This window comes from Hemitrygon akajei, unplaced genomic scaffold (genome assembly GCF_048418815.1).
Source record: "Hemitrygon akajei unplaced genomic scaffold, sHemAka1.3 Scf000042, whole genome shotgun sequence".
NCBI lineage: Eukaryota > Metazoa > Chordata > Chondrichthyes > Myliobatiformes > Dasyatidae > Hemitrygon > Hemitrygon akajei.
Genome location: NW_027331928.1, coordinates 1826243 through 1837559, shown reverse-complemented (window position 1 = coordinate 1837559; position 11317 = coordinate 1826243). Strand labels below are relative to the sequence as shown.

The window sequence follows — 11317 nt, the reverse complement described above, 5'->3', positions numbered from 1 at the left end:
GTGGGATGGAAGGGGTGCGAGGGAGCGTGAGGAAGTAAGTACAGAGAAAGGAACGAGGGAAATGAGGCCAGGGGAGTGTGCGGTATGGGGGAAAGAGAGAATGTCAGAGACCCTGGTTGTCCTGAGCGAAAACGCTTCCTCGGTTCTGAGGCTTTCCACAGTTCTGTGTGGATTGGCCTGTCATGTGGCTCCTGTCTTGTGCAGTCTCTATAGCCCGTCCCCGCCCCCTCCTCGCCTCCCTTTCCTTCCTCTTCCCTCCACAGCACAACGGTTCTCATACAGACACACACACAAACAGTCTCTGAGGCAGACACGCAATTCAAGACTTCTGTAACGGCTAGATGTAGCGAAGTGGTGGGAAGGGGATGTATGGTGAGAGGGACAGAAAAAAGAACGGATGAAGGGTAAGTGTGAAGAATGAGGGAGGGAGCGTGACAGAAAGAGGGGTGAGGGTCTGGAGTGAGGGAGAGGGCTGCAGCGAAGAGTGCCAGGGAGGAAGTAGGCAGGGGAAGGGCAAGATGAAAAGTGTGGTGGGAGAAAAGTGGTGTGAGGGAGCGTGAGGAAGGAAGCTGCAGTGAAAGGAACGAGGAAGATGGGGCGAGGGGGCGTGCGGGGAATGGGGGGAAATGGGAGACTGTGAAGGACGTTTGGTGTCCCGAGAGAAAGAGCTTGCATCCCCTTCTCCACAGTCGGAAAGCCGGAAGGGACGTGGAAAATGTCCTGAGAAAATGGGTGGGTTTGTGGGGGAAAATATCTCTTGGTCACGGCGATAGGGGTGTTGGAGATGTAAAAAAGAGTAGGGCAGGCCGTTGGGGGAGAGTGGAGAAGGGAGAGTGTTGGAAGCTGGGTGGGAAAGGGGAGACTCTCGCGCTGTCTCTCTCCCTCCCTCCCTCCCTCTCTCTCTCTCCCTCTCCCTCTCTCTCTCTCTCTCTCTTTCTCTCTCACACACACACACACACACACAGACACGTACACACACACACAGACACACACACACACACACACAGACACGTACACACACACACAGACACACACACACACACAGACACACACACACACACACACGCGCGCGCGCGCGGAATCTCTGAGGCTGACACACGTCAAGAATATGAAAACGGCTGAAGGCAGCGAGTTGTGATGGAGGGAGGAATGGTGAGAGGGAGAGCGAAGGATTGGGTGAGGTGTGAGAGTGGGGAGTGAGGGACACGGGTGGAGATGGATGGAGGGAAGGTGGCATGGAGGGAAGGTGGCATGGGGGGAGGAACCATGAGAGCAGGAATGAGGAACGGTGTGGAGGTGGGGAAGAAGGGTAAGCGTTAAACGCTCTGGAGAGGTAGGGAAAGGATGAAGGGAGATGAGGTGACCGAGGGGGAAGGCGGATAATGGATAATCGGAAAATGTGAATGACGGCTGGGTGTCCCGATCCAAGAAGCAACTAACCCCTGGTAAGAGACGTGGAAATTGTAGAGAGAACAGTGTGCTGTGGGACAGAGTGTGCTACGATACTGTAATTGGGAAGTTGATGGCGATGGGGAGAGGGGTAAAGTGGGTGTGGGGGAGGGAAGAGAGTTGGAAGGTGGATTGGAAAGGGCAAAGGGTGGTGGGTGTGGTGGTAGGAGAGGGAGTGAGATAGGCAACTGTAAGAGTGATGCAGGGAAAGGGGAGATAAGAAGAAAGGGGGATAGTGGGAGACTGAGAACGAGAGAGGAAGAGAGAGAGAGAGAGCGAGGGAGAGTGACAGAGAGATTGCCATAGTATAGGGAACGGAGATATAGAGGACGTAGAAAGCAAAGAAACCCTTTGGAAGGAGCGTGTATGGAGGGGGACAGTTTTCCTCACTCGGAGGGAGGCGGCTCACTCACCTCGGTGTGTGTTGGGCGTGTTTCCCGCAGCCGCCGTTTCTCCCAGACGGAGGTTCTGGTGCCTGCAGCCCGGGCGATGAGCAGGAGCAGTAGGGCCGTCCAGGACCCAGTGGTGGACGGGGGTGGGGTGAGGATCTCTTGGACAATAGAGTCTCTATGATACAAGTACGAATATCTCCGTCATTTCCCCCTCCCGCACTCCTGCCATCCCTCTGTAATCCCCTCCTTCCATTCCTTCCCTCATTCTCTCTCTCCATTGTCTACACTCTTCCCCAATTTGCTCTCCAAATCTGTCCTCCCCTTCTATTTCTCCGCTCCCGGCACTCTCATCCTTCTCGTCCACCGCCTCCCACACCGGCGATCTCTCCTCCCTGCACTTCCTCTCACTGCTCTCGGTCTCTCTCCATCAGGTGTTGGTGAGCGACCGTCCGCCTCCAGGGGTTTCCTCTACCGACGGTTCCATCCCCTTTCTGATCTCGGAGACACGACACGATGGACGAGAACGAGACCTACACGAGGAGGCAGCTCGCAGGAACTGACTCACAGGCTCCTTCGAGAGGTGAGTGGGGCGGGAAGAGGGAGGGAGTTTCCCGCAGTTTCTATACCTGGCAGTGAGCGCTGTGGCAGTGTGGACAAAGCTACTCTCTGCGCCTCACCTCCGCGAGGTTGGGAGGTGTGGTAGGCCGGCGCCGAGGAAGCTTTACTCTGTACTTTATCCTGGGGATATCAAGTGTAACTGGCTGGGGAGAGCTTCACTCCGTCTCTCACCCTAGGAGTGTGAGATGGGGCGGATTGGAGGAAGATTCACTCTGTGTCTGACCCTCGCTGCTCTGTTCCCAGATGGACCTGATGTATCGTACGTGGAACTTAATGTCACGGCCCTCTCGGCGTCCCGGGTCCGCAGAGATGAAGGTCAGTTTTATCTATGCTGGTTTGACGCTGTTTGGGTGACGTGCCCATTCCTGTCGGGAGATCTCAGGGCAAGTGTTTAGTAAACCCCAGCGATTCCCTGGTGTAGAATAAGTCAGAAGGGACGCGTGGTAGAGATGATGAGGCGGGAGCTCAGTGAGGGTCGGTGTTGAGGGTGAGCGCTGGGAGGTCCGGTGAGGATGGAGCACCGTTGAAGGAGGTGACAGTGTTTGGTGCGGATGTTGTTTCCGTGATGGGAGGTGTGGTTGGAGAGCTGTGTGATGGGGTGAGGGTTGATTGCTATAGGAGGATAAAGGGATATCGAGGAGAGAGCACTCTGTGTGGGGGTGGTCACGAAGCACTTGGAGCACCGTGGGAGGGGTCTGTGAAGCGGGATCTCTCTGGGCGGGTCAATCAGTGCGGAATATTCTGGGAGGGGCGGTGAAGAAGGGGCGCAATGGAAGAGGCAGTTAGGAGAGGACGCTGATTAACATTTGAATGACTCCCTCCACCTAATCCTCTTCCTCGCCTTTCTTTTCTTCCTCCCTCTCACCTCTAACCCTCCACCCCTCTCGTTCCCCTCTCCCGTGTCCCAGTCCCCTCTCCTCTCAACACTCTCCTCTTTTCCGGCACGCTTTACCAGTCTCTTCTTCCGTCCCTTCCCATCACTCTGCCCACACTCTCGTAACTACACCGTTTATCAACACCCTTCTCTCTCCCCTTCTCCCTCTCTCACGCTCCACTCTCACTTCCCTCACACTCTCCATATCCGTACGTCTCCCACTTTTCCCTACTCTCCCTCACTCTCCACTTCCCATACATCTCTCACTGTCTAAACTCACCACTTTCACCCTCTCTCATTCTCGTTGTCTCCCTCCCACTCGCCCACTCTATCTTTGCTCACTCTCTCACCTCCCTCTATCTCCTACCCTCCTCCTCTCTCCATCCTTCACTCTCTCCCTGTTCTCCCTGTCGCTGATTTTCCGGCCATCTCCCGCTCTTCTCTCGCCGCTTTTCACCTTCTCTCCCTCTCACTCATGCTTTCTTGCCTCTCTCTTCCCTCTGTCTATCTCTGTCTCGCCTCCCTCTCTCTCTCCAACCTTTCTCCATCCCTCACTCTCCCATCTCTGCAATCTCTCTCAGATCTCTCCGTCCCCCTCTAACTCCGCTCTCTCCCCCCTCCCATACTTATTATCTTTCCTATTTTCTCTCTCACAGTTACCCGCCCATCGCAACTATAACTCTTCACCCGTTCCCTCACCTTCTAGCCCTGCCTTACCTCTTCCCCTCACTTCACCCTCTCACTCAGCTCTCCTTCTCTGTCATCACTCCCTCCATTCTCTGCCGATCGTTGCTCACTCTATTTCCTTCTCTCTCATCATTCCTCGCTCTCTCTCTCAGACGGCCTGACCTCCACCTACGCAGAGCTGAACTTTCCGAAAGACGAGCCCCTCATCAATGAGGGTGACTCTCCTCCAATTGCCTCGGGACCCCGAAAGCTGCCAAATAATGGCCAAACAGGTCAGAGTTCACATTACTGACGTCATTGCGTAGATGGTCACAGGTTATACTCAGAAGTGCGTGTGGTTTTACTTAATGCTTCAAATTCATCTCCCTCAACCACCATTTATCTGGCAGCTCGATCCACATTCAGACCATCACCTGGGTTGAAAGGTTTGTCACTAGGGGATCCAATCGAATTTATTTCCTCTCTAATCTGAGACCTGTGCGCTCTCGTACTCGATTCCCCTTGATGTGCTGATTCGCCCTATTTGTGCCCCTCTCGGTTTCATACACCTCTGTAAGGTCATCCGTATACTGTAAGTAATAAGGACCCGACCTGCCTGACCTCCATTCCTGGAAACATCCTCGTAAATCTCCCTCTGCAATCTTTCCATCGAGCCCGATGCTGTCTTCTCCACAGCAGGACGACCAAACCTGAACGACCTGCTCCAAGTGCGGCGTCACCGACGTTTGTAGAACTGCAACGTGACCTCCCCGCTCCCGTACTTAGTGCCCTGACTGATGAAGTCCAACGTATCAAACGGCTTCTTCACCGTCCAGTTTACCTGTGACTCCATTATCAAGGAACCGTGTCCCTGTATACCTGGGTCTCTCTGTTCTACCACACTCGCCAGTATCCGTGTCTAAACACAAAAATACAACTGCAGATGCTGTGGATCAAACAATACGTACACAACGCTGGAAGAACAGAGCAGTCCAGGCAGCATCGTGCGAAAAGTGTAGCCAACGTTTCGGACCGAGACCATTCATCAGAAATGGGGGAGAAGAGCGGGCCGAAGCCCAGTAATAGAGATAGGGGAGGGTGTAGAGCCTAGAGTCGCCAGGTGGAAAACCAATCTGAGGAAAGTCAAGCGGAGGAGGGGATAAGCATGAAAGAACTGTATAGATAACAAAGCAGAAAGTTGAAAGCGGAAAGAGGCAGAGAGAGACCTGGGATAGGGGAAGGGGAAGGGGGAGGGAATGACCGGAAATTGGAGAATTCAATGTTCATACCACCACGCTGGAGGCTACCCAGACGGTAGATGAGGTGTTGCTCCTCCAACCTGAGTTTGGCCTCATCGTGGCAGTCTTTCCATCCCTCCCCTTTTCAGTTTTTCGCAGGGATCGTTCCCTCCGCGACTAGCTGGTCCACACACCCCTCCCCACAGATCTCCCACCCGGCACTTATCCCTCTAAGCGGAAATGCTACACCTGTCCCCACACCTCCCCCCTTACCACCATTCCGGGCCCCAGACAGTCCTTCCAGTTGAGGCAACACTTCACCTGCGAGTCTGCTGGTGTTGTCTATTGCATCCGGTGCTCCCGGTGCGGCCTCCTCTACATCGGCGAGACCCAACGCAGATTGGGGGACCGCTTCGTCGAGCAGCTCCGCTCCGTCCGCCACAATAGACAGGACCTCCCGGTTGCCACCCACTTCAACTCTGCTTCTCATTCCCATCTAGATATGCCCATACCTAGCCTCCTTTACTGTCACGATGAGGCTAAACTCAGATTGGAGGGGCAGCACCTCATCTACCGTCTGGGTAGCCTCCAGCCCGGTGGTATGAACATTGACTCTATTTTCCGGTAAGTCCCTCCCCCTCCCCCTGCCCCTATCCCAGGTCACTCTCTGCCTCTCTCCCCTTTCAACTTTCTGCTTTTTTATCTCTACAGTTCTTTCATGCTTACCCTCTCCCCCCTTTATCTTTCCTTTGATTGGTTTTCCACCTGGCGCCTCTAGCTCATCCCCCTCCCCTATCTCTATTACTGGGCTTCGACCCTCTCTTCCCCTCCCCCCAATTCCTGATGAAGGGTCTAGGCCCGTAACTTTGGCTACTCTTTTCTCACGGGTGCTGCCTGGCCTGCTGAGTTCTTCCAGCGTTGAGTACGTATGCTCAGTATCCGTGTCTACCTGTGACTCCACTTGCAGGGAATAGTATACCTGTACCTCTGGGTATCTCAGTCCTACAACACTCCCTAGGTTCCCTGTCTACTCGTGACTCCACTTTCAGGGAATTGTGTCTCTGTACCCCTGGATCCCTCTGTTCTACAAGACTCCCAAAGGTCCCTGTCTACCTGTGACTCTACTTTCAGGTAACCGTTTCCCTCTACCACTGTGTTCAACAGCATTCCTCAGGGTCCCTCTCTACCTGTGACTCCATTTTCAGGGAACCGTGTCCCTGTACCCCTCCGTTCCTCTGTTTTACAACACTCCTCAGGATCCCAGTCTAACTGCGACTCCACTTTCAGGAAATTTCGTACCCGTATCATTGGGTCGTTGTAAACCTTCTCTGCACTCTTTCAGCCTTATTAATACCCTTCTTATCAATAGAACTTCCTGTAATTAGAATAGAAATGTAAATGTTTGGGTCGCCTCCGATCTTACCAGCCCACTCACCTCATTTTTATTCATGTCATGAACCCGCGCCTCTGGTATTGAGAAGCGCTTTGCTAACCACTACGTTACCGTACCGCCCTCCTGCCTGGCGCAGGCACAAAACAAAGAAACACAATGGATTCCACGAATATCCCCACAACATGTTAGTCCAGCAGGACAGTCATATATCCCATGTGTGAAAAAATTACAAAGCTTGCAAACAATAATACAATTGTGAAAAATAGTAAACTCTGGATCGAAGCGGCCATTTCCCCGTGGATCCCATGTATCATGATCACTCTGGGTAACGCTCCCCTGAGGGATAAGGTCAAACGCCCCAGTGAAGTTCACGTCGGCAACATTCACGACTCCTGCTTCATCGATCAGCTTCGAGAGAGAGAATAAAATGCCTCTCGAATCAGTTAGCCATTGGACAGACTTTGCAAGGACGAGGAATTTGGGCTCCGAACAAAGACGGCTGAAAGTTGATTTGATTGAGGGAGGGAAGGTGGAAGGAGAGAGCGCCGATAGTGGGTGCAACGGATCCCAGAGGGAGTCACGGCTGAATTCACACACACGCTGAATGCTCTCTATACAGGTCCGTATAAACGGGAGTCGAAAGAGAACATCGGAAATAGACCGTACCGGAAGATCTGCCTATTCTGTCTCGTTGCATCCGCCCTCATCGCGATAGTGGCCGGGCTCTCGATCTATGGTGAGTTGAACGGGCTCCGGATGGAGTCAGAACGTAAACTAACAGAGTGGAATGAAGAATCAGCGTAAAACCTCACAGTGATGCCAACACGATCCTCAACGTCACACCGACACACACTTCACCGTGACAAAGACACACCCCTTAACCGTGACAATAATACGGCCTGTACCGTAACACAATCCAGTCTCACAGTAAAACCGAGATACCATTCACAATAACACCAACAATACGTTCACTGTTGCGCTGATACGCCTCTGTACGCGACACAGATACACGCCTAACCGTGACACGAACACAGCCCTCACAGTGACACATACATGACACTCACAATGACAGCAACGTACCTCTCACTGTAAGATAGACATACCTCTGTCCGTTCTACTGATACACTACTCAAGGCGACACCAGAACACACCTCAGAGAGACACCGACACGCCCTTGAAAGTGACACTGTGTCACCACTCACTTTGACACGTACACGCTTTTCAACATGAACCGTACCGCACCGTGACAATGTCTTAGCCGTCACTGTTAACGATAAAAGTGGTTCACCATCTCTCTCAGTATTACAGATACGTCAGTCTCAAATCACCTCCAACCGAAACCAGCAGATACTCTGCCAATTCCTGACAACTAATAGAGGTGAGGCAACAAAGGACTCCTAACTGCCTCGGCATCACAGGGTGGGGCCCTGGACGGTCCGAAAAAACACCACTGAGGGCAGACACTGAGTGATGCACCGTCCACATCGTCCCAACACTGTTGGTATAGGTTACAATAGATTCGAGACTTCAATGCGTGGCTCAAGAGTTGGAGAAGAGAGAGAGAGAGAGAGAGAGAGAGAGAGAGAGAGAGAGAGAGAGAGAGAGAGAGAGAGAGAGAGAGAGAGAGAGAGAGAGAGAGAGAGAGAGAGAGAGAGAGAGAGCGAGCGACATAGACAGACAGACAGAGTGAGACAGACAGAAAGACAGAGAGAGATCGCATCCCTGTGCCTGATCCCAGGTGTATGTGATGGGACAGTGTGGAGGGAGATTCAATCTGTGTCTGACCCCGGGAGTGTGTGATGGGACAGTGTGGAGGGAGATTCAATCTGTGTCTGACCCAGGGAGTGTGTGATGGGACAGAGCAGAGGGAGCTTCACTCTGTATTTGATCCCGGAAGTGTGTGATGGGACTGTGTGGAGGGAGCTTCACTCTGAGTCTGACCCCGGGAGTGCGTGATGCGACGGCGCGGAGATAACTTGACTGTGAGTCTGAGACTGATTGAGCGATTAGATGGCGAATCGAGAGCTTTCATCTTAGATTGAGATCGGTAGTTGTCACAGCACTGACGAAGAAGGAGCATCGCACTCTGATTGCCTCCTCCTATGAGTTACCTGAGATTGTGAAGTGAGCTTCTTGCAGTGTTTGATCATTAGAGTTTGTGATGTAATGGTGTGCAGGCATTTTATGTTGCGTCTGACTAAGGGAGTGTGTGATGGGACGATATGCTGGGAATTCACTTTACTTGTTCCTGATTTCCAGAGCAAGCGTGTTCCCAGGACTGGATCAAAAATGAAGACCGGTGTTATTTCATATCCACGTTGGAAACATCTTACGATGCAGCGAAGAAAAATTGTTCAAACGTTGATGCAAGATTACTGGAAATAAATTCAAAAGAGGAGGAGGTATGTTTCACACCGAGCGGGACACGTTCCGCAACAAACTCAAACTCCCCGGAGCCAGACACAGAGTGAATCTCACTCCACACCCTCCCATCACACACTCCCGGGGTCAGACACAGAGTAAATCTCCCATCGCCCCGGACCATCACACACTCCCGGGGTCAGACACAGAGTAAATCTCACATCGCTTCGTCCCATCACACAATCCCGGGGTCAGACGTAGAGTGAAGCTCTCTCCACACCGTCCCATCACACACTCTCGGGGTCTGACACAGAGTGAATCACCCTCCGCACCATCGCATCACACTCTCCCGTGGTCAGACACAGAGTGAATCTCCCTCCGCACCGCCCCATCACACACTCCTAAAGTCAGACGCAGAGTGAATCCCTCTCTCTCTAGACCAACATTCCTCACACTCCCAGATTCAGGCATTAAGAGAGGCTCCTTCTTAACATTAATAAAATAAGTTTAATTTCGCAGAATGTTGTTTCAAACGCTCTCGTTCATCAAGACAGAACTTACTGGATTGGAAAATGCGCACACGGGTGAGATTCGGATTTGGGACTGGGTCAGTGGCATTCGTTTGGAGATTCACTGGGGCTGTGGGAAGTGAGGGGCACTCAGTAGTAGATCAGATTCTGACACGGGGCTGTGGGGTAGAGTGTCGGGCAGTGGCGTTAGTTTGAGAGACGATACAGTTCTGTGGGGATGTAGTGGGTCAGGGGGTTTAGTTTGGCTACCGACACGGGGCTGTGTGGAAAGGGCGATGCGGTGGGGTTAGTTTGGTGACGGTCTTGGGTGTCCTCCTTGAGCTGTTTCGACCCTGTTGAAATTGTTTAACCTTCTCTGATAGGGAAGCGGTTTCTAGCCTTATGTACAAGCATTACAGTGGAACATCCGCCTGCGGTAACTGCGACACGGTCGAATGGAGGGATCTTTGCAATCGTCAACACCATTTCATCTGCGAGAAGTCTGAACATTTGTTCAAGGATATTCCCGAAAAGATCCAGGATCTCTGTCAACAGTCCCTAAGGCCAACTTGATTCACATTACAATCCGATTTCCTCCCCCGTCTCTCTTCACCACTCTTACCCACCTCACCCTCACATTCCCTCTGCTCCCACTCTGTCCCTCCCCCAACCATTCTCCTCCACAACTCGCATCTCCTTCCCCCCAACACTCTCCTACATTCCTCTTTCTCCACCAATCTCCTTCTTTCTCGCCATCTGTCCCACTCTTCTCTCCCTCTGCACCGTTCTCCACACCTCCTTCTCTGTTACCTCTCTCACTCCTCTCCACCTACTCTCACCTCACTCCTGTGCACTCTAGTTCACAGATTCCCCACCCTGGGGTAAACGACTGTGCGCATGCAGTCTATCTATGCCCCTCGGGGTTTTATACATCTCTATAATGTCACCCGTGCTCCCCAAAGAATAAACTCCTCACGCCAGCCCGGTCTCCACAACTCAGCCACTCGAATCCCGGCAACATCCTCGTAAATCTCCCTCTGCACACTTTCCAGCTCATCTTTCCTACAACAGGGCGACCAGAACCGAACACAGTACTCCACGTGTGGCCTCACCGATGCCTTGTACAACTGCCATGTGACCTCCCGACCCCTGTACTCAGTGAAGACCAGCGTGCCACATGTCCTGTCTAACTGTATCGCGGGTTTGCAACCGGAATCATCATCTGATTTATTGTCTGTTACTTATACCATCTGAGAGTTGATCATTTGTGCAATCAGTACAGCGAAAAGATGTAAATGTAATGTATGTTCCAAAAATGAATAAACACAGCAAATAGGACAATATCGAGGGTGCTCATGGATTCGGGAAGCGTTTAGTAATCTGATGGTGGAAGGAAAGTAACTTGTTTTAAATCGTTGAGTGCGTGTCGTCAGGCTCCTGTACATCCTCCCTGATGGTACGAATGATGACAGGGCATTTCCCGGGTGGTGAGAGTCCTCAGTAATGGATGCAGTCCCTCTTGAAGATGTCCTCGTTGGAGGGAAGGATTTTTCTCGCGATGGGGCTGGCTGAGTCTAGAACACTCTGCAGTCTCTGGCGACCCTGTGCGTTGCAGCCTCCACACAAGGCGGCGATCCGACAAGCCAGAATTCTGTCCGCCGTACATCCGGAGAAACTCGCGAGTTTTCAGTGACAGACCGCATCTCCTCAAACTCCTGACGTTGTAATCCCTTCTGTGAAGAGAGAGATATCGATGGTGGTGAAGGTACGTGCAGAGTCAGGTCTAGAATACACTCAGACTCAGATTAGAAATAACC

General features: G+C 52.2%; 1 protein-coding gene across 1 annotated transcript; it reads left to right on the top strand.

Annotated features, from left to right (window-relative positions):
- The first annotated feature begins 303 nt into the window (after positions 1-303).
- Positions 304-10841, top strand: LOC140720416 (killer cell lectin-like receptor subfamily B member 1B allele B). The gene is made up of 9 exons (XM_073035269.1): positions 304-404; positions 2273-2421; positions 2703-2774; positions 4173-4292; positions 7250-7366; positions 7931-8008; positions 8890-9032; positions 9511-9575; positions 9884-10841. The coding sequence occupies exons 2-9, from the start codon at positions 2355-2357 to the stop codon at positions 10071-10073; spliced, it is 852 nt and encodes a 283-aa protein (XP_072891370.1). The 5' UTR covers positions 304-404; positions 2273-2354; the 3' UTR covers positions 10074-10841.
- Positions 10842-11317: the final 476 nt, after the last annotated feature.